The 27,733-nt window shown below is 49.6% G+C and overlaps 2 protein-coding genes, 2 long non-coding RNA genes and 2 other non-coding genes across 8 annotated transcripts; 5 read left to right on the plus strand and 1 right to left on the minus strand.

The window, feature by feature from the left end:
* Positions 1 to 1,527: 1,527 nt before the first annotated feature.
* Positions 1,528 to 4,124, minus strand: PIERCE1 (piercer of microtubule wall 1). The gene is made up of 3 exons (XM_063316429.1): positions 3,973 to 4,124; positions 3,246 to 3,324; positions 1,528 to 2,019 (listed from the first exon to the last, which is right to left on the minus strand). The coding sequence occupies exons 1-3, from the start codon at positions 4,122 to 4,124 to the stop codon at positions 1,831 to 1,833; spliced, it is 420 nt and encodes a 139-aa protein (XP_063172499.1). The 3' UTR covers positions 1,528 to 1,830.
* Positions 4,125 to 14,022: 9,898 nt separating this feature from the next.
* MRPS2 (mitochondrial ribosomal protein S2) lies at positions 14,023 to 18,603 on the plus strand. Of its 2 annotated transcripts, none has more exons than XM_063316242.1 (4): positions 14,023 to 14,079; positions 14,723 to 14,827; positions 15,048 to 15,177; positions 16,822 to 18,603. In XM_063316242.1, the coding sequence occupies exons 1-4, from the start codon at positions 14,049 to 14,051 to the stop codon at positions 17,414 to 17,416; spliced, it is 861 nt and encodes a 286-aa protein (XP_063172312.1). In that variant the 5' UTR covers positions 14,023 to 14,048; the 3' UTR covers positions 17,417 to 18,603. The 2 variants fall into 2 exon arrangements, with proteins under 2 accessions (XP_063172312.1, XP_063172311.1); XM_063316241.1 differs by having other exon boundaries at positions 14,028 to 14,079; positions 14,720 to 14,827.
* A 3,241-nt stretch (positions 18,604 to 21,844) lies between these two features.
* LOC134506196 (uncharacterized) lies at positions 21,845 to 23,338 on the plus strand. Its single transcript, XR_010068780.1, has 3 exons — positions 21,845 to 21,945; positions 22,386 to 22,533; positions 22,739 to 23,338. It is a non-coding gene; the product is annotated as an uncharacterized LOC134506196 (long non-coding RNA).
* On the plus strand, positions 21,970 to 22,094 carry LOC134506379 (small nucleolar RNA SNORA17). The gene has a single exon (XR_010068800.1). It is a non-coding gene; the product is annotated as a small nucleolar RNA SNORA17 (small nucleolar RNA).
* LOC134506378 (small nucleolar RNA SNORA17) lies at positions 22,837 to 22,968 on the plus strand. Its single transcript, XR_010068799.1, has one exon. It is a non-coding gene; the product is annotated as a small nucleolar RNA SNORA17 (small nucleolar RNA).
* On the plus strand, positions 23,336 to 26,922 carry LOC134506198 (uncharacterized). Of its 2 annotated transcripts, none has more exons than XR_010068782.1 (2): positions 23,336 to 23,345; positions 26,477 to 26,922. It is a non-coding gene; the product is annotated as an uncharacterized LOC134506198 (long non-coding RNA). The 2 variants fall into 2 exon arrangements; XR_010068783.1 differs by lacking the exon at positions 23,336 to 23,345 and adding an exon at positions 24,929 to 25,030.
* The last annotated feature ends 811 nt before the right edge of the window (positions 26,923 to 27,733 follow it).

The raw sequence follows: 27,733 nt of genomic DNA on the forward strand, positions 1-27,733 counted from the left end.
AAACATTGCACAGAAATTAGTTTCGCTGGGCCAAGAGCAACCAGGAGATTTCTCGTACAGGGGATGCTTTGGCACCTAAATATAACCTCAGCTCTCATCTATATATCAGAGGGCCCAGGGGACTTTGGGGTTCAGCACATGTGGGAAAATTAGCAGCTTGTTGTGCAAATCAGGCCATCCCATTGAGACATCCAGCTTTTTCCCATGTAATTTAACACAGCAATTTTGCCTCAACTCAGAATTAGAGTTTCACACATTGTTTGATCCCTCCCTCCCTCCCTCCACAGGAAAGCAGCTAATTCCTCACTCACCCAAGACCTGCTTTCGGTCCTGACTGTTGCAATCACAAAACCCTAAGTGAGTCCAAGTCCTGGGGGATGAGCACAATCCCTGTTTAGAGCACACCCAGCTGTGTGTACAGACAGACCATCATCCTTGCACCCACTTCAGTGAGCATGGCAGCAAGCAGAGTTCCTCCCTTTTAGAATATAATGAGTCCCACATCCCGTGATGAGCCTCAGAGGGACCCTGGAAGGACTCTGCCCTCAGCTTCCGTGTTGTGCTCTGTAAATCTTTTTGAAAAGCGGAGCAGAGACTCACTATCACCTTAGCATGCTGATGCGCCCCTGCAAAAGAGATGGCCAGAAAGCCAGAGGTGCCTCATGAAACCTCCAGAAGTTGTTAGGAAAAAAATTAATATTTAAAGAGGAAATTACTAAAAGAAGAAGAATTAAAAGTGTATGTTTAATTCAATTTAAACGTAAATATTGAGGTTGTAGAGCCCTTCAGATGAAAAGGCAAAAAAAGCACTTTGGAGTACATGAGGTGCACACTAAGGATGTGCAACTATTCTGACCCAAAGCAGGAAAGATACTTTGGAGGGGGTGTGGGTGAGGTCTCTGCCTTTTCTTGGGCTCATACAGTAGAAACGTGTATTTGAGTTCTGGGGTGCCAACAGGACGCAACAAGGTGTTCACACCGTGTCACTGCCTCCTAGAGGTAGTGAGTGCCCCCCTGCCCCCCCAAGGAACATTTTCCATTTCAGATCCAAAAGCTGCCCACTGTTCCTTAAAGCAGCTGCCTCTTTTCCTGGGGCCGGGCTGTTGCTGTTGCTGCGCAGGTCATCCACGTGATCCTGGGAGAAGATGCACTTGGCTTAACAAATTGCAGGCAGGGGCCATATGTGCACCCAACAACTCCCAGCATACCCGTCTGGCTTCACATCTGAAGCACTGCACATCCCTAGTAAATGTATTACAGTGTCAAATTCAGATTTTCTCCTTCCCCCGCTCACTTCTTTTTGGACTGCAGGCCCCAGCAGATCACTCAAAGACCAGCACAGCTCTCTGCCCAGTGAAAGCTTCTGCCCTTGCCACAGAATTAGGAAACTGGACATTGTTACAGCCCTGGTTGATCCAGCTCAGCCTTTCTCCCTTGACTAACAGAGCCTGCCTGGACACTTTCAGAGCAGTAGGATCTTTGACAGGCAAAGTAGGTCTTCCCCTAATTTCGAAAACAGGCACCATGGACACGGCAATTCCCAACATTTTTATGGCAGGTAACGTTGCTCTAACGTGGTCATCGTATTAAGAAAGATGCTAAAACCGTTTGCAACCTACAAGCCAGTGTGACCTTATGGAATCCTGTAGGAGCGTTTTGGAGTCTCTCTGGTGCAAGTCCTGTACAGTAGGCACGGCACATACTTGAAAGGAAATTTCCAAGGGAGGGGAACATTGTAAACATTTCTTCATACTGGGGAATCGTTTTTGATCTTCTCATTAGAGCAGTAGAAAGCTAAAGGAGAGAGGGTTGTCTTCTGGTGCCTGCCTCTTACTCGCAAAGGGAGGGTCCTCCAATTCGGTAACTGGGGTGGAAGTTGTGGGTGTCCAAGTAAGTGATGAAGTTGTCAGGGCCAGTCACGTAGCTCTTCTCCATGGCAGTGTTGATCCCAGTGTTCCTGTACATGCCAAACTTGATGAAATGATTGGAGAAGGTGTGTGGACTGACATGGAAGCTGGTCTGCAAAGAGCCAAAAAGAGGAAGACGGCCTTTAGTCATCTGGAAAGAGGCCTGGTTGGAGGATCTGGAGAATCATGAAGCCAGGGATCAGTTCCAGGAGCCATGTGAGGACCAAGTCTACCTCACTGCTGGTGCAAGAGTTCCCAAAGGGGTACAAGAACCAGGAGCGTCTGTCCACATATAATGACCTTGTGTTTGGAGGCTGCTCAGGTGCCAACCTAAGAGAACCTCGATGGGGCAGTGAAGGGCTTGGCCTCAGACCAGGAGACCCAGGCGCAAATCCCCCCTCAGCCACATGAGCTCCCTGGGGGACTTTGGGCCAGCCATCCTCTCTCAGTCCAACTTACCTCACTGGAGACAAAGTGGAGACCACCCTGTAAGAGGACCTACCCCCTTGCAGATGCTTAGAAACAGATGTCAAGGCCTGAACAGGGGATGCAGCCACTTTCAGAGAGTGTCCAGTCAGCCCAGTCAGACAACGTTGTGTCAGAGCCACTCTGAGTTAGTCAAGCGCCATCAAGTTCCTCCTCCTTCTCAAGGCCAAAGCTGAATTCCTCCACACAATGAGGCTAAAAAACAGGCTTCCCAAATCTGGAGCCCTCAAACATGCGGACCCAAACATTCTCAGCCAGCCTGTTTACCGGAGCCTGTTTTGATCCTTTTATGTGTTGGCCCCCAAAATCATGATTGAGACACCCCAATGCATATATGGCTAGCTGGTTCAGATGCTTCTTCAAGGCCATACTGAAGTCCCTTGATATACATTGGTTTCCAAGGTTGGGGAAACTGTCATTCTGAACCCAGGCAAAGCACTTCGCTCTCCCTCCCCTGCCCAATTGCATTAGTAGATTTCTTGCAAAGATCCTAGCGTGTGAAGCCAGACTCCCATCTATAATTTCTATAATATTATATTCTACCTTTCCTATATTCGGAGGGATTGGGTGGGGTGTTCTCCTGACCTTTCCCCCCACAATATAAGAATGTAGGTTCAGCTGAGAGATAATAGCTGAGTTCACAGAAAACACTAGATTAAGCTAAAATAAGACTAAGAAATTTGAGGCGTGCCAAATTGTAGGAACCTGGCCCTAGAACACAACTGCTTGCATTCACATAACATGCCATGCCCAACCAAATACATCAGAAGCTAGTTTATTTCCTCACTGAACGAGTTCATTTACTTCCTGATCGGGAACCAACCACCATAATATTAAGATCTCATTACTGACCGGCATCTCATGAACTGTTGGTGGTTTTCCTCCATAATCCATGTTGGTTGTCCTGAACAATGGATTGCGCTCTTTCACTCTGAAATGACAACAACCAGTCATCCTCAGCCAGATGGTTGATCATGTTAGTGTTTTCCCTCCTTCCCCCTGCTGCTCCTTTTTATTTTGGAACTAAATCATTAACATCCACTTTTTTTTCTTCTTCAGAAAAAGCTTTTCTCACTTGAAGGAACCAGTTTCACAATCAGGTTTGTATTCACACATTACATAAGCCTTCAACAGGCAAACCATGTTAGTGCTATGTCTGAACCTGTGTTCTGTAAGCAGTTTGCAAGCCATTTCCTGTACATCTTGCCCCCCCAACAAAAAAGGTCCAACTTTTCCAGCCTCACTTACTCAAGGAAGACTCAGGTGGCTGCAAGTAGGCTGTCCCCCCCTGCCATAAACTATGGTTTACTAACCACAGTGCCTGGGTTTCCAAATCAGGCTTAGCCAACACCCATCAAGCCCCTCTCTGCTCACGGCAAGGACACTATTCCGTGGCCCATCAGGGCGGCAGCTTTGCGCGCATCAGGGGCTGAACCGGAGCAAAGAATGGCCTCCGCCAGGGAGAGGCATCCGAAAGCCTCACACGGATCTTGCCAGCTGCGCGCTCAACCTGCTTCTCCAAGCCGGTGCTCCAACGGGGCCCGGCGCTTCGTGAGGGCTGGCTGCCCCGCCCACTCACCTGTAACCTCGAAACCATCCCGGGTGGTTGAACCGGGCAGGTAAGTCCTCACTCACTCGGTAGTGGTCGCTGGTTCTCGGGGCCGCGCTCCCTTCGTCCGTCCCGCGCAAGGAGGCGGCTGCTGCCTCCGGCTCGGGCTCTTCCTGGGACATGGAGACGGGCGGGGGGGGGGGCTCCGGGCGCTGCCCCCCTGTGCAGGAGAAGAGAGGACCCCGCGGGAGAGGGCGCCTGGACCTCCCTGGGTGGCCGAGCCTGGCTTTGCCTGGAAACAAAGCCCGGGTTGCTAGGAAACCGCTCGAGGAACCGGGCACCCTTAAAGCAACAGCAACTTCCACGCAGCATCCTTGAACATCCGGGACTGCCCAACTCCCTCCGGAGCCGGGGAGGCAGGCCGAATCCACCCCTCCTCCGAGTTGGCAAAGGGCGCTGCGCCCCCACTCAGCGCATGCTGCAGAATGGCCCCTTTTTCCCCAGGATCCAAGGATACCTCAGATTCCAGGACTAGGTCAGTTCCTTTCTCTTCTTTCTCCTCCTCCTCCTTGCACAAATTGAGGCTCAGAGGCGTTTGCTGTCCCCCCATAGTCTTTCCACAGCCCCCAAGCCTCCCAAAGTTACCTGCAAATTGTAATGTTTAACACGACCAGCAATGATGACATGGAGAGGGAATAACTGCATTAACTGTATTTACTGAAAATAATTCAATTTAAATTGATCAGATTTAGCTCTTCTTGCTCTGCCCTGTTCTGTGTCCTTTGGGTCCCCCAGTGCACCCCTTGAACATGAAGCTTGCACAAGCCCATGTATCACCGAGACCTGGCTGGGCCCTGAAGGGGGGTGGGGTGTGCCACTTTCAGAAATGTGCCCGGCCGGGTTTACGGTATGGCACTAGCTGAGACACCAGGGCAGGGGAGGAGGGGTGGCTGTCGTCATCCAAGAGTCTCCAGTGGCTCCACAAGTAGCCGATTGTGAGCAACACTCCCAACTGTTCTTTGGGTTGGGTTCCCGAGAACAGTTGGGAGCGTTGCTGCTGTACCAGCCTCCCTGCTGGGTAGCAACCTCCCTGCCTGAGCTGCTGGAGACGGTCTCGGGGTTGCCGGCGGAGTTCTCCAGACTTATGGTGTTGGTGGACTTCAACCTGCCATCCCTGAGATGTGCCTCAGAGGCAGCTTGGGAGTTCATGGCTACCATGGCAGCCATGGACCTGTCCCAGATTATTCAGGACTCGACTTGAGACAGTGGCCTCACCCTGGACTTGGTTTTCTTGTCAGAGCAGTGGCAATCTGATCTGAGGGGAGAATTACAGCTGTCCCCTTTGTCATGGTCAGATATCCTGGTGGCCCTGAGTTTCTCTTATGCCGCCCCCTTCTGCAGGGAGGCAGGACCCATTCGATTATTCCACCCCCGGCGACTGATGGACCTGGTGGAGTTTCAGAGGGAGTTGAGGGTTAAACCTGAGGATCTGCTGCATGGTCCAGCAGAGGCCCTGGCTGCAGCCTGGAATAGGGAGGTGGCTGGGGCCTTGGACGGGATCACGCCCATGCAACCTCTCTTGCCCCATCAAACCCGATACTCCCCATGGTTTACGGAGGAGCTGAGGGTTCTGAAGAGAGTTAAGAGACGCCTAGAGCACCACTGGAGGAAGACAAAGACCGAACCTCTCCAAACACTGGTTAGAGCTGCTATTAAGGCCTACCTATTAAGAGCAGCGAAGCATCAACACTTCTCCGCTCTTATTGCATCTGCAGAATGCCACCCAACAGCCCTGCTTAAAATTGCTTGATCCCTTTTGGGAAAGTGACCCACCTACAGGGCTGTGCAGAGTTTTCTGAGCATCTGCAGGATAAAATTACCCAGATCCATTCCAAGTTAGACTCCAAGCGTGAGGCAGGGTCTGTGGAGATACAGGAGGGAGTGTACTTACCTAGTTCTCTGGGAACAGCTTGATCCTGTTGGACCTGAGGAAGTGGACAGGATCCTCTGGACAGTAAATGCCACCACTTGTCATCTAGACCCATGACCCTCCTGGCTGGTGAAAGCAGCTCGGGTGGTGACGTGTGGTTGGGTCCAGGTGATGGTATACATCCTTGGGTGAGGGGGTTTCCTGGCTGCCTTTAAGGAGGCACTGGTGCACCCCCTCCTCAAGAAACCATCGCTGGACCCTACTGTCCTGGACAATTTTCGTCCAGTCTCCCACCACTTTTTGGGGAAAGTGGTTGAGAAAGTGGTGGCACTGGAGCTCCAGAGAGTTCTGGATGAAACGGATTATCTAGACCCCTTCTAGTTAGGTTTCAGGCCCAGATATGGGACAGAAACAGCATTGGTTGCACTTATGGATGATCTCTGGCAGGAGCGGGATGGGGGCAGTGCATCCATCCTGGCTCTTCTTGACCTCTTAGCGGCTTTCGATACCATCGACCATGGTATCCTCTTGGGCCAGCTGAGGGAGTTGGGGGTGGGTGCCGTGGTTCTGCACTGGTTCACCTCCTTCCTCCAGGGCCGGTCCCAATCCGTGGTGATAGGGGGTGAGAGATCTGACCCTTGACCCCTCCATTGTGGGGTGCCGCAGGGTTCGGTTCTCTCTCCACTCCGCTTCAACATCTACACGAAATCACTGGGTGAGATCATCCATCACCACGGGATGAGGTATCATCAATTTGTTGAGGATACTTAATTATACATCTCCATCCCGGGGGAAGTAAGTGATGCTGTGGCTGCCCTTTCCAGGTGCCTGGGGGCTGTGAGTGTCTGGATGGGGAACAACAGGCTTCAGCTGAACCCTGGTAAGACGGAGTGGCTGTGGGTTAATGGCTCCTCTGTATCCAGGAATTTACCATCTTTAGTTCTGGATGGGGTTGCACTGCCACAGACAGACCTGATGTGGAATCTGGGGGTCCTTCTGGACTCATGGCTCCTGCTCAAAGAGGTGGCAGCCGTGGCCAGGAGGGCCTTTGTGCAGCTTCATGTTGTGCACCAGTTACGCCCTTTCCTGGATCGGGAAGCCCTTCGAATGGTCACTCATGCCCTTATTTCCCATATAGACTATTGTAATGAGCTCTACATGGGGCTACCCTTGAAGAGTATCCGGAAGCTACAGCTGGTCCAGAATGCAGCCACACGGGCTATCTTTGGTGCCCCTAGAAGTGTGCATATAACACCTTTGCTCCGTGAGCTGCACTGGATACATTTGCTTCTGGGTCCAATTCAAGGTGTTGGTTGTTACCTTTAAAGCCCTACATGGCATGGGACAAGGCTACCTGAGGGACTGCCTCTTCCCCGTTACATCAACCCATCCCACCCAATCATGCAGAGAGGGCATGTTGTGGACTCCGTAAGAGAATTCCATTTGGTGGGGTCCAGGAGGTGGGCCTTCTCTGGAACATCCTACCCCCAAAGGTGAGGTTAGCCCCATTGCTCCTGGCCTTCCAGAAGAATCTGAAGACCTGGCTCTGCCACCTGGTTTGGGATGGGTAGGGGAGTCATATGGGGATCGTTACCTTGTCGTGGTGCTGGAGCTTGAGCACCTCAATGATGCCATGAGCTAAACCGTGAAGGGCCACCCAAGATGGGAAGGTCATGACAGAGAGGTCAGACTAAATGCGATCCCTGGGGAAGGTAATGGCAACCCACCCCAGTATTCTTGCCGTGAAAACTAAATGGATCAGTACAACCAGAGATATGTCGGTATACCATCGGAAGATGAGACCCCCAGGTCGGAAGATGGTCAAAATGCTACTGGGGAGGAACAGAGGATGAGTTCAACTAGTCCCAGACGTGATGACGCCGCTAGCTCAAAGCTGAAAGGACGGCTACAGCCGACGGTGCCGGTGGTGAACGGCGAATCCGATGTTCTAAGGATCAACACACCGTTGGAACCTGGAATGTAAGATCTATGAGCCAGGGCAAATTGGATGTGGTGATCGGTGAGATGTCAAGATTAAAGATAGACATTCTGGGCGTCAGTGAACTGAACTGGACTGGAATGGGCCACTTCACATCAAATGACCACCAGATCTACTACTGTGGACAAGAGGACCACAGAAGAAATGGAGTAGCCTTCATAATTAATAGTCAAGTGGCTAAAGCAGTGCTTCGATACAATCCAAAAAATGATAGAATGATCTCAATTCGAATCCAGGGCAAGCCATCTAACATCACAGTGATCCAAATATACGCCCCAACCACAGATGCTGAAGAAGCTGAAGTAGAGCAGTTCTATCAGGATCTGCAGCACCTACTGGACAACATGCCTAAAAGAGATGTTATTTTCATCACGGGAGACTGGAATGCTAAGGTGGGCAGTCAAATGACACCTGGAATTACAGGTAAGCATGGCCTGGGAGAACAAAATGAAGCAGGACATAGGCTGATAGAATTTTGCCAAGACAAATCACTCTGCATAACAAACACTTTCTTCTGACAACCTAAGAGATGGCTTTATACATGGACTTCACCAGATGGACAACACCGAAATCAGATTGACTACATCCTTTGCAGCCAAAGGTGGCAGACATCTATACAGTTGGTAAAAACAAGACCTGGAGCTGACTGTAGTTCTGATCACGAACTTCTTATTGCACAATTTAGGATCAGACTCAAGAGATTAGGGAAGACCCACAGATCAGCTAGATATGAGCTCACTAATATTCCTAAGGAATATGCAGTGGAGGTAAAGAACAGATTTAAGGGACTGGACTTGATAGATAGGGTCCCGGAACAACTATGGACAGACGTTCGCAACATTGTTCAGGAGGCGGCAACAAAATACATCCCAAAGAAAGAGAAAACCAAGAAGGCAAAATGGCTGTCTGCTGAGACACTAGAAGTAGCCCAAGAAAGAAGGAAAGCAAAAGGCAACAGTGATAGGGGGAGATATGCCCAATTAAATGCAAAATTCCAGAGGTTAGCCAGAAAAGATAAGGAATTATTTTTAAACAAACAATGCGTGGAAGTGGAAGAAGACAATAGAATAGGAAGGACAAGAGACCTCTTCCAGAAAATTAGAAACATCGGAGGTAAATTCCAGGCAAAAATGGGTATGATCAAAAACAAAGATGGCAAGGACCTAACAGAAGAAGAAGAGATCAAGAAAAGGTGGCAAGAATATACGGAAGACCTGTATAGGAAGGATAACAATATCGGGGATAGCTTTGACGGTGTGGTCAGTGAGCTAGAGCCAGACATCCTGAAGAATGAGGTTGAATGGGCCTTAAGAAGCATTGCTAATAACAAGGCAGCAGGAGACGACAGCATCCCAGCTGAACTGTTCAAAATCTTGCAAGGTAATGCATGCTATATGCCAGCAAATTTGGAAAACACAAGAATGGCCATCAGACTGGAAAAAATCAACTTATATCCCCATACCAAAAAAGGGAAACACTAAAGAATGTTCAAACTATCGAACAGTGGCACTCATTTCACATGCCAGTAAGGTAATGCTCAAGATCCTGCAAGGTAGACTTCAGCAATTCATGGAGCGAGAATTGCCAGATGTACAAGCTGGGTTTAGAAAAGACAGAGGAACTAGGGACCAAATTGCCAATATCCGCTGGATAATGGAAAAGGCCAGGGAGTTTCAGAAAAACATCTATTTCTTATTGACTATTCTGAAGCTTTTGACTGTGTGGACCATAACAAATTGTGGCAGGTTCTTAGCGGTATGGGGATACCAAGTCATCTTGTCTGCCTCCTGAAGAATCTGTATAACGACCAAGCAGCAACAGTAAGAACAGACAGGAACAACGGACTGGTTTAAGATTGGGAAAGGAGTACGGCAGGGCTGTATACTCTCACCCTACCTATTCAACTTGTATGCAGAACACATCATGCGACATGCTGGGCTTGAGGAATCCAAGGCTGGAGTTAAAATCGCTGGAAGAAACATTAACAATCTCAGATATGCAGATGATACCACTTTGATGGCTGAAAGCAAAGAGGAACTGAGGAGCCTTATGATGAAGGTGAAAGAAGAAAGTGCAAAAGCTGGCTTGCAGCTAAACCTCAAAAAAACCAAGATTATGGCAACCAGCTTGATTGATAACTGGCAAATAGAGGGAGAAAATGTAGAAGCAGTGAAAGACTCTGTATTTCTAGGTGCGAAGATTACTACAGATGCTGACTGCAGTCAGGAAATCAGAAGACGCTTAATCCTTGGGAGAAGAGCAATGACCAATCTCAATAAAATAGTTAAGAGCAGAGACATCACTCTGACAACAAAGGTCCGCATAGCTAAAGCAATGGTGTTCCCCGTAGTAACGTATGGCTGCCAGAGCTGGACCATAAGGAAGGCTGAGCGAAGGAAGATCGATGCTTTTGAACTGTGGTGTTGGAGGAAAATTCTGAGAGTGCCTTGGACTGCAAGAAGATCAAACCAGTCCATACTCCAGGAAATAAAGCCAGACTGCTCACTTGAGGGAATGATATTAAAGGCAAAACTGAAGTACTTTGGCCACATAATGAGAAGACACGACACCCTGGAGAAGATGCTGATGCTAGGGAGGGTGGAGGGCAAAAAGAGGGGCCGACCGAGGGCAAGGTGGATGGATGATATTCTAGAGGTGACAGACTCGTCCCTGGGGGAGCTGGGGGTGTTGACGACCGACAGGAAGCTCTGGCGTGGGCTGGTCCCTGAAGTCACGAAGAGTTGGAAGCGACTAAACGAATAAACAACAAAACACTGTAGAGTGTTTGTCACACACAGGGGCTGAGTTAGATCATCTGCCATTTGGATTTTATTTTTATGTATTGCCTACTTGTAATTGTATTTTTATATCGTATTTTTATATATTATTTATTTTGTATGTTTATTTATTGATTACTTTGTTGTAAGCCGCCCAGAGTCCCTCTGGTGGGAGGAGATGGGCGGTGACAAATTTGATAAATAAATAAATAAAAATAAAAAAAACCAGAATTCAAGACTGTGCATCATGTCTCTCCTTTTGGTGGTGGGGAACCCCTTTAAGCTAGCAATCTGAGAGAAAAAAAGAGGCAGCCCATTCTCGCCGATGGTTACCGATGAATGAATCCAGGTCTTTAAAGGCCGAAATATCTCACTTTTCCGAGTCTGCAGCAGGTTTGTGCTCCACGTAGCCCATTCCTGCAGCCATCACCCAGGTTGCCCTAGAAAACAGGCAAGTTCAAAATAAGCTTTTCTTCTGTTAACTAGGACACTAGAGGGTTGGAATCAAGACTGGTTTTACATGTTTTGATTTAACCATATTTGTTGAATAAACTACAATAGGCGAGGTCCACACACAACACTTTACACAGCCCCCCCACCCAAAAAATCCTATGATGTTTCAAGGCAACAATATATTGTATTTTGTTTTTGGCTCAGGGTGTTGCATCATCCTAATAGCTGTGATCTGCAATTATGATCCGTTCTATAGCTCATAGTCAGAACCCCCAAACTGTCATTTATTCAACCATTGCTAACAAACCAGTTCACATGATATATAAATTTAATTTATTTATATTAAATACGTTAATTATATTAAATAATATATTTAATGTATAAATTTTAAAATAATTAATTTATTAAATTTAGGCATCACCTGACTCCAAATGACTCTGGGCAATTCACAGGTATAACAAAGAAAATAAAATATGAAACGTAATTAGCAAAAAACCAAATAAGTAAAAGCAGATAAAAAACAAAATGGTGAATCTGGCCAACAATGGAACTCCAGGTACTGTACTTTTTAAGTTTTTTTTTAATTTAACATTCTTAACATGCACAAGTATCAAAACAATCTTTAAACTTAAAGAAAAAATAATAATAGAAACAAACACATACAAAAATGGAACAACCCCAAATACAAACTAAGAAAGAAAAGAAAAAGAGAAAAAAATCTATATTTTATACTTATACTATACTATATTTTATATTTAGGTTTACTGTAGTAATAAATACATGACTATAATGTAATTAATACAAAATATTATTGTAAAATATCACAGACTGTACCAGAGTAACACACACTGTTCCATCCTTTGATTATGTAGTAGAAAATACGTTCTTTTCCACAAATTAGATCACACATTTCCAACAGCCATTCCTTAACATCTGAAATAATATCACATTTTCATTTCTCAATATGGATCTTTTAGTCACCCCCCATCTAACCATAATTCCTGATAAACAGTCAGATTCCAAAGCTTTGGTATGATGTTCCACATCACACTAACATCTTTCACATTTAAAAAGTTTCCCATAAATCTGCTTACAGTATATACATTAATGCACTATCCCAAAAAGATACCAAATGATCACATGACCATATCATATGGGTCAATGAATCCTGAAATCTTTTACACTTCCAACATAGAAAAGCTGATGTCCCTCCTTAGCACAAGGCCTGGGAGAACAACCTGGTCCCAGTCCCTCAGGAATGTTGTCAGGGTGGAACCTCCCAGATTCTGGAGGGTGGGTGCCACAACAGAAAGGGCATGCCCCCTGCGTCCCTAAAGATGACACTGTTTAATCGAAGGGATCCAAAATGTGCCAACCCTTTGGCTTGTATCAGACACCATGGGAGATTGGTGACCCCTCAAATAACCAGGCCCTATGTCCTGTAGGGATTTATAGGGAATAACCAGCATCTTGAATCGCACCCTGAAGCAAACGGTGCAGCCCGCAGGGCAGTGGTATCACATGGGCATACCAAGCCAAGCCCATCACTGCCCACACTGCTGTGTTCTGGACCACCTGAGACTTCCATGTGAAGGGCAGCCCCACGTAGTGTGTGTTGCCATAAGGGAGCCATGAGGTGAGGGTGCAAGTGGCTGTCTGAAGGGCCAATCCAGGAAGGGGCACAACTGGCACACCAGGTAGAGCTGTGCAAAGGCCTTCTTGGCCATCACTGCCACCTGCTCACCAGGCAGGCGCTGTGAGTCCAGGAAGACCACCCAGGTTGTGCACCGCCCTTGATAGGGCAAGAGTAACCCCACCCAAGGCCAAAGTTGGAATCTCCCCAGAGCTGAGCAGCCCCAACAGCCACAGCCAGCCAGTGTTGGCATGATGGAGTTGGCAAATGGAGTCCTTCCCCATCCAAACTTGCACAGCCACCAGGCACTGGGACAGAACTTTGACAACCTTACTCAGTTGGCTAGGGCTCAAAATATATAATTGGGTATCAAAATAACCCCAAACCTGCAGATGATATCACCCAGCATAGATGTTAAATGTTTAACATATAGATATTAAGTAAGAGAGTGCTGAACTCTTGAGGCATCCCACAAAGGAGGATCCTAGGGAGTGACAACGAAGGCAGGCAAGCAGGCAGGCAACCACTGCAGAGTGGTACCCCCAGTTCCCAGCCCCTGGAACTGATCCAGAAGGCTACTGGGGTCAATAGTATTGAACGCTGCCTAGAGATGAAGATGTGCCACCTCCATCCTGGCTTCACCACAGATCGTCAAGGGAGACCAAGGCTGCCCTCTCCTGAATCCCCGCCTGAAACAGGCTGAGATGATCTGCTTCCTCCAGGGCCCTCAACAGATGCAGTCTGACCACCTTCTTAACGACCTTCCCTAAAAAAAGGGGAAGGTTCGAGATGGGACCATCTGTGGGTCCAAGGCAGCCTCTTGAGAAGGAGGCCGACTGCTGCCCCTTCCAAGGACAGAGGCGCCCCCTCCCGCAAAGAGGCTTCTGCCCCACAGGGAACTCAACCCCCCTCAGCCACACCTGCCTGAGCCCTGGCGGTCTCCCAGGGCTCCCCAGCGAGGAAAGGGGCCAAGACGGGGACAGCCCCCAATCCCAAAGAGAGCCCGCCAGGGAGCCCCCACAGCACACCTGGGCAAAACTGACGCGGCGCCCCCCGGCCCTGCCTCCCAGAAGACCCCAGGGCGGGGGGCAGGGCAGCACGCCTGGGGGGCAACCAGTCCGGGGCTCGAAGACTGCCCGTGCGAGCAGCCTCCGCCTCGGCCGAGCGGCGCCAGGCGAGCTCCGCGGAGGGGCCGCAGCTCGGGGACGCGCGGGCGGAACCAACCCGGCGGGCGCGCCCCCGCCCCGCCCCGCCCCGCCCCGCCCCGCCGGGATCCTGGGGCGCGAAGGAGAGCGAGCTGCGCCTGCGCTCGGCATGGCGGCCTCCAGGCTCCTCTGGCGGACAGGTGGGGCGTGCACCGTCCGGGATACAGCCCCGGCGCGCTCGGTGGAGGCTGCGCCGCGAACCGGGGTGCCGCGTTGGGAACGGGGCTTCGGCCCTTGGCCCGCGGAAGGGGGCTTTCGGCGGCGCGTGCGGGGTGAGCGGCCCCGGCGAGCGGGGGGCGCGCTTTGCACCGCCTGCGCCGCGGCGTGCGCATTGCCCGGCGTGATGGGCGCTGCCGGGTCCGGCCCTCGTCTCTGCTGCTTCGGGGCCGGCTCTTCTTGCGCCCGTTCGCCCGGCCCGCGGGTCCCCTCCTGGCCGCTTTAAGACGCTGGGAACTCCCAGAATTCCCCAGCCAGCACGAAGTCCAGCGTCTTAAGGCGGCCAGGTGGGGACCCGCGGGCCGAGCGTTGTAGTGGGCTGCGGTTTGGCAGACCTCGAGAACCCCTGAGGTTGTGGGGCCTGGAAACCGCGCCATCCCACCCCCACCCCTGCGGATTGCATGTGCCCGCTCTCGCGGCCTTCCCCGCTCTATGCCCTCCAGGTCTGTTGGACTACAGATCCCATCCCCTGTAGCCTGCTTGCTAGGAGTCAAGGCAGGCAGCAGGCAGGCAGGCGCTTTTCTTCGCCCCCTTCACCCCTCACCCTCTTCCTCTCCCCCCCAGCAGCTGTTCTTCGGACCAGCAGGTGTGGGACTGTCATAAGACCTGCTTCTGGCCTTCTGAGATGGCATGGTACCCTCTCTGTCGCAGCAGCGAGCCCACCAGAGGATGGTAAGGCTCTTTGGGGCTGGGGGCTGCAAAAACGTGAGGCTCAGCCCCTTTCAACCTTCCAGAAGAAAAGGAGCAGAGGACCCTGGAGCAAGACGTGGGAGAAGGAAGCTGGAGTGGGGCTGGCATCTGCGTGCTTGTCCATGGGAAAACCGAGGCCTGATTCTCGCGGGCTGCTTCTCTGAGGCCCACCTTGAAGCTGTTGCTTGGTTTTCTCTTCCAGACATCAAGGAGAGACTTCTGTGCGAGCCGTTGAAGCACGCAGACTTTTTCAATCTGCAGGAGCTCTTTTCTGTGCGGGATCTCTTTGACGCTCGAGTCCACCTTGGCCACAAGAAGAGCAGCCGTCACAGGTCAGTTACTCCCCAGGCTCGCAAACTGCTTTGGATAGGACGGAGCAAACTCCCTGGCTAGGTTTACACAAAACGCTCAACCCTCGGCCCGGATTGCCAAAACACAGTTGTCATGTTTAGGTTAGGCCCAAAGAAATAATCTCTATGATGGGCTAATGCAGAGCATGCAAATTTAGTACCTGCATTCCCACAACCGTGGCCCAACCCCATTGTAGCCTAGACTGGCATGTTGTTTGAATCCAGCCTCTGAGTCAGAACTTTAGAACTAAGCATTGCTCACACTGTTTTCTGGCAGCTTTCCTGTGTTTCTAACTAGGATTGTCCTCAGATTTTCCTGAGATTCGGTTTAGGACTTTCAAGATGCAGCAGATGGGCAGATTAGTTTTTCATCCTACCCCCCACCTCTCACTAAGATAAGGTGTAGTTGGATATTTGGGGGTGGGGTCTGAGAAGTTAGTCATCTCATTTAGAGATATTAGTCATCACGGTTAGATGTTAACAAGGTTAGTCTGAAGTTTAGTTATAATTGTGTGAACCTGAGCAACTGGTTAATTCAGTGAAGCACAGTTTGGTTAACTGGGGATTCCTATGCTGAGAGAAACCCTCCCACTGTAGCACAATATGATCTCGTTCGAGGGTGAGATTTGCCAGCTCTTGGGGAAGCATCTTGCCCCCACCCTTTTAGCTCTGCTGACACTCATTTTAAGCTTTATTTTTTTAACTTGAAACAAATAATTTTCTCCCCTGCTCAGACCAAAAACTGCCCAAAGACACTGTTAAAGCCCCAAACCTAGATCTCATCACTCAATATTGCTCTGCCTGTTTGAGTTAAGAGCAGGAAGAATACCTGTGAATGCAACGAAGTTTACCACAAGATGTGGGGCTGGCTACCAGCTGGGCTGCCTTTCAGACAGTCGTGGATGTCCTGGGGATGAAGGGCTTGTAGCCTCGATGGCGGTGGGACTCCCTCTGCGGTCCATCCGCTGGAGACCCGTGGGCTGCCTTGCGCAGATGGCTGGCCACTCACTGTGAGAAGAGGCTGCTGGACCAGATGGGCCAGGGGTCCGATCCAGCATGGCATTGCTTAGGTTCTTGTGTCTGGCTGGTTGACCTGGCCCCTCTGCAAAGGCTGAGCGTTTCTGCTGTGTAAAATAGGAATATGAGATGGTTGTCCTTAATCAGGCTTTGTATTCTGCAGCTGGAGGTGGACTTTGAGGATCTAATAAAACAACCAAAAGTCCTTCCCCCCCTGGGTTACTGTCAGCCCTTTCAGGTTGACCAGACTAGGAAACCAAAGTCATGCATGCTAAGACTACTTTTTATTATAAGGTTACCATAACAGAATCACACAAGTCTGAATCCACTTCCCCCTCCCTCCTTTTGTCTTTGCCAGAACTAGGGCGGGTCTTGCCTGAGATGTTTTTTCAGATTGCATTCCTGCCTCAGACTCAGACTTCTTTTGTCTGACCGTTGTCTTGGTAGCAGCTCTTCCTCCTGTCCCTCGAGGCCAACCCCTTGTCCCACTACATCCCACCTCCTCTTTCACAGGGGAGCATCCCCAAATTGGCCTGCAGCCCTTCTTGCCTAGTTATCTGGCTTGGGGACAGCTTCAGACCCGGGGTTGCTTGCCTGTTTCCTGTACAGATTCATGGTACCGTATCTCTTTGGCTGCCGCCTGGAGCAAGACATCATTGACCTGGACCAGACAGCGAGGCATCTCCAGCTGGCCCTCAATTTCACGGCCCACGTCGCCTTCCGCAAAGGCATCATCCTCTTTGTCAGTCGCCATCGCCAAACTTCCCACCGTGTGGAGACTGTGGCCAAGGAATGCGGGGAGTTTGCCCACACACGCTACTGGCAGGGCGGCTTGCTGACAAATGCCCCCATCCAGTACCAGGCCGGGGTCCGCCTGCCAGACCTCCTCATCTTTCTCAACACTTTCAACAATGTATTTGAGCCTCACGTGGCCATCCGGGATGCAGCCAAGATGAATGTCCCCACAGCGGCCGTGGTGGATACCAACTGCAACCCCTCCCTCATCACCTACCCAATTCCGGGGAATGACGACAGCCCCTTGGCCATTGACCTCTACCTATGGCTCTTCAAGACCACCATCCTGAGAGCCAAGGAGAAGAGGAAGCACCTTGAGGCTTTATTCCAGCTGCAGAAGAAGTCTGCCAGCCCTGCTTCCCCGCCCCAAACCCCAGTAGCTGGGGTGGATGAGGAGAGTGACTCCTAGTGCTAGGACTGGGAATGCTTTCTCAACACTTGAGAATGTGGGGATTTGTAGTCTCTACACACCTGGAGGACTGGACTTCCCAATTCCTAGCCTCTGCTGCAAGGCTGGGGAGCAGAGGTTGCAGAACCCTAATCCCCAGCCTCCCTTCCCATTAATTACACTTTTGGGGGATGCTGGGACTTGTAGTTAATCATCTGGAAGACTAGAGGCTTCCACTCCCTTCTGTTCTATGTTGACACCACTTGTTCATTATTTCCACTTCAGCCTTCCCTACACCTTTGGGTTGCCATTTTTTAATTATAAATGTCGTTGGACGCCGAACTGTACGCGGTGCACAAGAATTGGCAGCTGAAGTGCTGGGGAGAAACCGTCTGGATAGGTATTTTATTTTTCTGGTCTATTGGCTTCCATATCACAACTTGGTAAAAGGAAACTGTCAAAATGCCTGGAACTTCTTTACAGCATGTCAGACTTGGGATTGGAGGAGTCAGTAGGCGCATTGCGACAACTCCTTTTCTGCTAATTCCCTGGAGGGCAATTTTCACCTTAATTTGTTTGTTGAAGCCATGTTTTTCCCAAATTACACGTGTAACTCCAACTGGAGGGATCAGTGCATGTGTTGTGAGCATTTATCCAGCTGCGCTGCACACTTCCGGCTAGCTTGCTCACCTTCTGCAGGAGGGGGGGAGCAGTTGGATTTTTAAGTGTGAAAATGTTACCCCACCTGGAAACTCCTGGTTTGCATCTCTAATGAATCTCATTTATGGCAAGAAATCAATTCCCTGAAATAATCTGATTTCCTAGGAAAGTATTTCTGCTTGTGAGGGATCTCTTTCACTCTGAAGGCAGGAACTGCCATTTTGTCTGTGTGTGTGTCCTGCATTTCTTTATTTTTTTAAAAAAGCTTTACTTTTTAAAGATGTGCACAGCTTCTCTGATGGCAAGAAAAAAAATATGGGTGGTCCTATGACCACTTTTCCTCACCTACAATTTTTTCTTTCCATCTGAGAAGCTGTACATCTTTAAAAAAATAATCATGGAGCAAATTCTGACTGCATTGTGCAGGACATCCAGAGTGTACAAAGGGAGGATGTCAGCGAGTAGCCAAGTCAGACCAGTTTGCATTTCTAAGTTGCCTGTGTTGTACTGTTTTTCAATTCCAAATTAGTAATAAAGTCGAATTTCTACCCAGTACTATGTCTTCATTAATTAGGAGGTGGTTGTTTCTGAGCCCCACACTCCTGGGAAGCTTTTGCCTCATAGTTTCTCTTCCTCCACCAGAGACAAGAGTCATTTTAGCCACGGGGAGACTCAGATTCCAAACCGATGCATGTCCTGGTCTCTGACCTGCGCCAGAGGACTCTGCTCTTCCCAAACAAAGGCCGGAGATGGGGAGGCCAAGCTGCTTTGGGAAACAGCCCCTGGATCTCCATAATAGGGCAGTGCTCTTGTAGGTGCTCGCCCAGTTTCGGGGGGGGGGGGCAGAAGAACGGTGCTCTGCAGCCAGAAAACTGGAAGGGGCCCTTGAGGCCACCAAGCCCAACCAGCTGTTCAGTGTAGGAACCCTTACTAAAGCACCACAGACAGGTGGCTGTTCATCTCCTTGAACACCTGCATGAAAGGGAGCCCCCCACCTTGGGGTCACTAACCTCCTGTTTGGGGTGGGGTGGGGTGCTTAACATTTAACCAGAAGTTGCATTCTTGTAACCAGCTGCCTCTTCTGTGGCCAGAGGATAAGAGAATTGGTCCTGTCTGCCTGCTGCATGACTCCCTTTCTGGAATTTGAACTGGTCTAGTGTATCCATCCTCTGCCATCTTCCCTCACCAAGAAACCTACTCTGTCTCTCCTGCTAAGGCAGAATTCCATGTCACCTTCGCTGCTACCGCCTCCCCCCCCCCCGCACTCATTTCAGTTTCTCTGAATCCTTTTAAACTTGTGCTCAGAACACATCGTAGATAGAAGCTTGAGTCTGAGCTTTGCAGTTGCTAGAGAGAAGTTTCCAGCTGCATTCACACAACACACTTAAGTCAAAATGTGTGCTTCCTTGTGGCTTGGGTTCAGTTTAAACTTGTAAACCATGATTCATGGCTTGGTACTTGGCTTGATCTTCCCAGCCTTCTGCCAGCTGTTACCTTATGCCTTTGCAATCCAGGCATCTGTTCCAAACTCCTTGTTTGGCAAGGCACTAGCTCTGTAGTTTTGCAGCCCACCATGGCAGGAGAATGCCTTGATCAATGTTCTTGGACATAAAGAAGGGGAGAACAGCCCTATGCCTGGCTCTCCACAGCTCCACCACCAGGAAAATGCAGAGTCTTTGATTCTAGAATGGAAGGTACCCTGAAGAGCATCTACCTCAACCCCTGCTCAGAGCTGGAAGCTACTAAGGTACTAAGTACCTTTCATTATCTCAAGGCTGTGTCAGGGGACAAGGGGGGATGCTGGCTGTATCAGGACACGATTGCATTGTGCTTAAGTGCGAGGACAGGGCCATAAAATGTATGTAAGTGGAAAGGACCTAGGTCATCTAATCCACCCCCTGTTCAGAGCATAAGTGCTAAACTAAGAGGTGGCCACCCACCTGTTTCTCTGATCAAGCGCTCTTGCCATCAGGAAATTCCTACATACTCAGCTGGAATCTCCTTTTTGAAAAGGTTGGGCCTTGTCCTGCCCTGAGTTTCAAGAACAACCAACCCAACCTCCTTTCTCCAGTGACTCTTGTAAAGCCTTGTATGCCACTTCCCTTTTTCCCCTTACTCATCCTGAAGCCCTCCAGCTTCTCTGCATCCCTTTCAAAAAGCAACACCACTTCAGCACCTGGTGGGAACCTTTCTAGTGCATACAGCCTTTCTCTGCTGCTTTCTAGGACAGCACCTTGTCCAAGCTGTGTCAAGCATGCAATGCCCCAGATGTTGCAGAACTATAGCCCCCAGCAGCCCCACCTAAGAGGGCCAATAAGGAGTGGTGCTGGGAGTTGTAGTTCAGCAAAGCCTGAGTTTTCCAGCCCAGAACTGGTGTCTGTCCAAGATACCTAGGATGACAATTCCCAAGATATGCTGGATTTTAGTCTCAACACAGATCAGGAATGAAGCCGGGGAAGAACTCCCAGAATTCCTCAGCCAGCATGCTTTATACAGTATTTCTTTCCCTCTGTGATTTCCCCAACATGGTAAGTTAAAAAAAAAAAAGGGGCCGGCGAAAGAGGAGGCTTTTTGCTCCTCGAGCCTTTCCGTCGAGCCTCCGCGCCCACTCCCAGTGGCTCCTCCCACTTCCCCTCTCTATATAAGCCGGCGGCAGCGCGTGAGTTCGGCCATTTGTAGCTGGGTCGTGGTTTTTCATTGCTGCTTCCCCTCCTGGTCGTGGAAAGAGTTGCCGGCGAGGGCGCCTTTGGTCTTATTAATTCCTTCCCCTCTCGCTGCGAAGTATGTCGGAGGTGCCTTTAATGCGCCTCGTCGCTTGGGGGGCGGTCGTCCTCAGCCGGCTGGGGATGATGGGGCGCCAACACGGGCTGAAGCGACGGGCGCAGCTGCCGGTCTCGGCCTCCTCCCTCTCAAGCAGGCACCCGTGCGGGAGGGGCCTTCCCGCCGCCGCCCCCCAGCGGGGTCTTGCCGAGCGGGGCTCGCACGGGGCCCTCCCCGGTCCAAGCTCAGCCTCCGGCGTGAGCGTCCATCCGGGGGAGCAGAGAGCGGGGCGGGGGTCTTCCCTCCCCCGGGGCGGCGCGTTCGCGGCCGCTCGCCCCTCTCGTTTCCTCTGCCAGCAGCGCAGGGTCCTGCGGGCGGCCGTTTCGGGGGAGCCGTCCTTTGAGTGCCGCAATCCTGCGTGCACCTGAGAGGGGCGAGAAGGGAAATCCTTCCCTGCCAGCAGCGCGCTGGGAATGGCGGGGCTCGCAACCGGGGCTTGTGGGCTGCCCGCCTGGAGGTGGGCCTCGCTACAGCCCTTTTCTGCAAGGGAGGCAGGCTTTGGAGATGGCCTGGCCTGCGTTCGAAAGGAGGCTTCTCTGACGGTGGGCCAGAGCTATGGGAAAAGCGTCCTGTGCCCGCCTGCAGCCCGTTGCATAATTCAGCTCAAGGGTGTGCCGCCGAAGCCTCCTTTGTTCCCTGGTCTCTTCGTTTCCATCCTGTTTCTGCTTTGCTTCTGTCAAACTTCCTGATGAAGTCCTCCTTCCTGGTGCAGTTAAGCTTCAGAGTTAGAACCCATCAGACAGACATGGAAGTTTTTATGTGGGGATCAGTTAGTTGGACTTGCCATGCAGTGCCTTTGCTCTTGCAAGTAAATCCTTAAATACTTCAGTCTCCACCCACTGCACATACAGATTCAGAAGATCTCCTAGGAGAAGGAGACCATTTTACCATATATTACGATGGTTTAATCCTGTGTTTGAGCCATCACCACAATTGTAGGTATGGTGGGTGTGAGTAGCTGGTTTGGACTCTTCCTCACCATTGGTTTTTTTTTTTTTCCTGGTTCTTTTGTCAAATTGGAACTAAGTTGCCGCCATGGGTCCAGGAGGAGGTTCCCCCCTTGAGCTGAGGTGAGTCTGACTTTCTGGGAGACCCTTGCCCCAGCAGGTGCAGCTGTTGTGCTGTGTTTGTGTCATCAGGTGGCAAAGAGAAGCTGGCTGTGTCTAAGCTCAGTCTTCTGTGGCCTGTGAGCACCCAGAATGAATTGTTGCCCAACAAGCAACCATCTGGTCCCTTCTCTTTTTCCTGGTTGGCTGGCACATAGCATTACAATTCTTACAAACTAAAGCATTAAGCAAATGAAGCGGGAACTAGAGAGAATGGTCATGTCCATTTGGATCAGCTGCCCTCCAAAGCCATCAAGGGAATGGACTGGTGCTTGTTAACTTGGAAAGGGTAGTCTGGAGGGTGGGGGGCAGGGATGGTTTAGGAACAGCATTGCGTGCCATGCCTTGGGTTTGGGGTGCTTTGGAGTGCATGGAGTGCATTCAGCTAGATCTTTGGATTGCAGAAATTACCAGCAAGGGAAGAGACCACCACAGCAAAGCCTCGCCAGTGCTTGGTTAGGCTGACCCACAGGATGGGACTTCTGGAGCTTCGTGACAACATGAGAGCCTTAAAAGAGGAGAGGCAGTGTCACAGCAACCTGTGAATGTAAAGTGAGTATCCAGGGGCCTGTCCTGTGCCTCTGCACTGCTGGCTCAGGATGCCTGTCCTGGACCCATTCTCTGGCATGCAGATGGAGCTTAAGACTGTGGGCAGGGATCCTGAAGGGCACCGAGGGAGGTGTCTGGGATGTTTTAAACACAAACACCTCTTTACTGCACAGCAAACGGATGATGCCACTCTTTGCTCACTTCCCAGTTTTCAGGCAGATGGAACAAGGAGACAGCAAGGGGGGCACTGGTAGGTGTCCCTGTTCTCAAAAGCATCCCTGTGGGAGGGAGGCCAGGAGGAGGAGTGCTGCCCCTACAGGCGTTGCAGGCACAGCTACAGTGCTGTGTTTGTGTCAGTAGGTGGCACAGAGAAGCAGGCTAGGTCTACGCTCAGTGCTCTGGTGGGTGGGCACTCAGAATGATTACTAGCCTGACAAAGCTACATGCTTTCTTTCAGTCTCTTTTTGGAGGGGTGTAGGAGCCGATCTCAGATTATGTGATTAAGTCTGGATTGTATGGTGAGAAAGGAGGCAATCATCTTGTCAACTGTGTTTCCAAGGATACCAAGTTCACCATTTTATCAGATGGTCAGGAACATTGCCATTTATGGTATCTTATGGCTCTTGTAACTTTAGAAAAGGCAAGTCAGTCTTAAAGAATATTCATCAAGTTTCTGTTGATCTATATTAGGAACTTTCAAAATTCATATTTTTGTTTTTACTGAATAATTGGAACGATCTTTAGAACCCAAATGAGCTAAACCATTTCATATTTGCAGGAACATGTTGCTGGCCCTTCAACATGTGCTCTGAAAGGTAAGATTGTATTGTCATATTGTAAGAAATTGTTCAAATAAATACTGAAACTACAATAGCTTCACAAAGTTTGTGCAGATAATGCATCCTGGTCTTTCCTTTAATAGAGGGAAGTTTGGGTTAAGCACTTTCCCAAAAGAAACTTTTCAACGTCTTCGTCTGTTGACCTGAAGCCTTTATTCCCTGACTTTCGGTCAGAAATGCTTTCTGGAGGCCATAATGGGTGTTCATGAAATAGAATTTTTTTTAAATTTTGAATCTGGAATTCACTTCCATTAGTTTTCCTGAGCTGTTTTGGGTCAACCTCAGTTCAGCAGATCCAAAACTTGGGACGTTTTGGCTCTTCTGGGTTTTGGGTGAAACAAAATCTGGATGGGGCGAATACAGCAAGAATGGTGTGTGTTGCAAGAGCCTCCTCTCTTCAGCAGCTGCAGTGTTTGTGCCTGCCTGCCCGCTTGATCAATGTATCTTGTGCCTTCTGGCCCTCTTCACAGCTGTGCACACGCACACCCATGCACCCATTCCTCCTGCCTGTCTCCCCACCTGAAGCACCGCTGAGCATTTTGGTCTGCCTAGAAGTATGAGAGGGCCGGTGGGGTGGTTAATTGTTGAACTGGGAGCAGGGATGTTAGTTTCTGGTCCAGCCAGCCAGCCAGGGGCTGACTTGGGGCCATGCACTCACCGCCCAACATATCATGCAGTTGTTATATAAAGGAATTGGAGGGGATGTTATGTCGGCCATGTTGAACTCCCAAAGGAAAGGTAGTATTGACTTAAACAGCCTCGTTTTGTTGCATGCACAGAACAAAACAGTTGGAACGTGCCTGTATCAGTCTGGGCACCAGATGCACAGAAGCAGCTGCTTGTGCGTGGAACAGTTTGCATCCCCCTGGTATGAACCCATTTCCTGCATTCCACACAGCAGAGAGTGCCTGTTAAAACAAAAGAGTGTTGTTGGGGGGAGAAGGGGGCAAAGAAGGCCTTCTGGCCCTTGCCGTGGTCAGCTGTAATGTGGCTGGATATTGTTGGTTATCTTATGATCAGAAAGAATGGAAGCCTTCCAAAGAAGCGGGAAGCAAGTTGTGCCAGTGTCAGGGTAGCCTTACTTCGAATAAGACACGGACTCACTTAAAGGGTCTAAGGATTTCCGAGTTTATTGAAGCAGAATGCATACGGAGAAAAAGACGGGAATGCGGATGTGGTATCCCGTTTATACCCCGGTGGTGGACCTTGTCCTCCACCCCCTATTGTCCCCCAAGCCAGGTCCGGATGGGTGATTAGAGTTGGTATGGGTCTGACGACGGGTGATTCGGGCGATCTCCGATGTTTCCCTTTGTCTCCTTGCCTTCGTCCGGTGCAGGTGCGTCCCCCTGGGTAATGGGTGGGAGTTCCCCCAATCTGTTAATGGTTTCCAGGTCCTGTCCGAGGTGCGCTTCTATTGTCCTGGTGATTTATTTACGGGTTTGGGTGCTTAAGGGATGATGTGTGTGTTTAAAGGATAATGGTTATCCCTTCCTCTTTCCTGATGTGCATGTTCCCCGTTGTGATGCACTTATGCCTTGCAACAGGGAACATGACAGCCAGTCTGTTTTGCCCTGCTTGGCTGCACCTCTTCCCCCCCAAATGTCTTGTGCTCAGGTACAGGTGGCAAATTCTGGGTGGCTTTTTTCAAACTGGGAAGCCAGGTAGGGTTGGGCCTCACTTCGGTTTGGGTGGAAAGACCTGGGAATGTAGGGTTGGCTGAGAAATTGAGGACCCATCCAGAAAGAAGGCACAAGAGTAATCAAGAAATGAGCACACCTGAGTCAGAGGGGCTTTGCAACCCCCAAGAAGAGCACTAACCTGAATCTTGCAAGGGAGAGAAGAGAGCCCGGAAGGCAATGGGCCATCTCGTTCAAGGATTGGGAGCGATACCTAGGACAAGGAGGCGGCCAGTAATGAGCAAGCAAATAGAGGATAGGCCAGGTTGGGAGGTCCCAGAGGTGGAATGGTGTTCTTCCCCTACCATATTCCTTGGAAAGTTTAACTGAGGCTTGCATGGAAATCGTGCTTACCTGTTACATAGGGATTGCTAGCCTGTGGTTTTGTAGCCCCTGAGCCTGGTTCTGAGTCTCAGTGGTATCAGCTATGGGTATTTCCTGTTCTGAGTTGGGAAACGCCACAGGGTTTAAATATGACCCCTGAACTTGCAGTCGAAGAACAATGTGGAGGAAGATGTAGAAAAGCCCAGCACTGCCTATAGGATGGTAACCCCACTGATTTTGCATTGTGGCCTCTCCCTACTGTCTGTGTTAAAAAAAAATTTACAGTAAAGAAACTCTGGAGCATGTTGAACTGAGTCTTTGTGCACAGCTGAGTTTGCATATCACCGAGAGATTGGTTTTGAAGAACAGGGTCATTTAAAATCTTGGTAAAAGCAGGCAAGCTGGATGAGTGTGTTTAAAAAAAAACCAACCCAAATTTAACCTTGACTTTTCAAGAAACTGGTGAATCTTCTAGAGAGCATGCTCAATTTTATTGCGTAAATCGTCTCCTTAATAGCATACCTGCAGTGTTACTTCTAAACTACAAGGGTCTGGTCTTGCAAGTGGGCAAAGATGCAGAAGGGCAATGGGAGATCTACAAGCTGTTTCAGAGCCTCCCTCCCTGCAGGGAATCTGAACCCCGGAATTTCCAGTCCAAAAGCTGAGCAGGACTAGGCTGGAAAAAAAACACCCCAGAGCTTGGCAAGCTTGGCAAACACTGCACTCTTCTGTAATGCCAAGAAAATAATGCAGCACAGTACAGTAAATAGATATCACCAGCAGTCATGCTTAAGCGAAAGGAGATACTGCCTGTACGGTTCGTTTCTACTTCTATATCTCAACATTTGGTCAAATCAAAAATTGCTTATCTCCAGGATCTTTGGCCAACTTTGGGCCAGCCTAGAGAATGTGGGGCTGAAACACAGCTGGTTATGTCAGACTTTTGCCGAGGCCTCGCCACCTTCCAAAATAAGTGATTTTCTCATTCATTAAATGATTTTGAATTGATGAGGGTCAGTTTCCCTAGGCTCTGTTATGGTAAGACCCTCAGGAAGGTTATTGGACAAGCGGTGCTGTGCTTGCAAAAATGCATTAATTTTTTTTTAGATGGAACAGGATTTGAATATGGTAATTAGTTTCAAGATGTGAAACCTACCATTTTCTAGGAAGGATGCTAAAGCTGCACCTTAGGGATGGTCTTTGCATTCCAGCTGGACGCTGCCAGGAACCAATCAGGAAGGGTTGTTCGGTCTCAAGGTTAAGAGCTTGGCCTGGTTCAGACTCTGATCTCGGCCTGTGTCCATCCTTCCCCCTTGTGGAACCAGGACAAGGGCAACCTACTTGAGATTGCATTACAAAAACATTTGCTGCAATTTAAGCTGCCAGGGATTGATAGCTCACATCCTTGAAAGGTGAACCTGCTGTTAATTCCAAACATTGAAAGAAATGTGCCCTGGTTTTCTTGAGGCTAGCGGGAGAGTGAAATAATGCCACAAAGAGCTGCCTTAAAAGTCGAAGCTGCCAATAAAAGCTGAGTGTTCCTATCCCTTCCAGGTCTGCTTTCATTTTTTTTGTCTGTCGTCTTCATATTCTGACAGCAGTTTGAGAGTTGGATTCAGATGCCATTTCAGAAGCCTGGAGAAGTGGCCTTAGGGCTTCTCATGGTTGCAAGTGGCAAAGATGGTAGAATTCCTCCCTCGAAAAAGCAACTTGTACAGCTTCTGGGTTTGGGGAGGGGGACTAGCGCAGACTCAGGTATTGCCCTGTTAGTAGGAGGTCTGCCTGCTTAAGCGTGGGATCTGTCCCAAGTGTTTTTTGAAGAGGGGTGGTTGACTTTTATCTTGGCCAAGCGCGCAGAGCCAGTTATGCTCCCTCACACTTCCTTGGAGGAAACCTGACCACAGGAAAGGAGGTCAGCATGGTCATCTTTAAAAAAAACAAAAAAACTTGTGAAGTCTACCACTATATGCCATTGAGATTTGAAAGCATGGGTCTGCAGTGAGCCTGGAAGCAAAGCCACCAGTTTCCTATTTCCAGTGCAAACGTTGGCTGTTGCTTTGAGCAAGTAGACCCTGTCAGAGAAATGGACGCAGGGACATTTCAGATGATCTCTGTTTGGAGCATGGTGGCAAAGGTGAATGTGCTGGACTGGTACCAATCTCCTGACGCCTATGCCATCGCTAAGGAATCAATGTTTCATTTCATGGCTGGGGAATGATGCGAAGTCAGAACTGCCTGCCCTTGGGCTTCATCAGACATGCTTAACCTGGTTGTTGAATTAATGTTATTTCTGGGCTCATACAATGCATGGAATTTTAGTTTACTAAGGGAACTGAGTTCACAATACTGAGTTCTGCATATTAT

The sequence above is a fragment of the Candoia aspera genome, chromosome 16 (assembly GCF_035149785.1).
Source record: "Candoia aspera isolate rCanAsp1 chromosome 16, rCanAsp1.hap2, whole genome shotgun sequence".
Lineage (NCBI taxonomy): Eukaryota > Metazoa > Chordata > Lepidosauria > Squamata > Boidae > Candoia > Candoia aspera.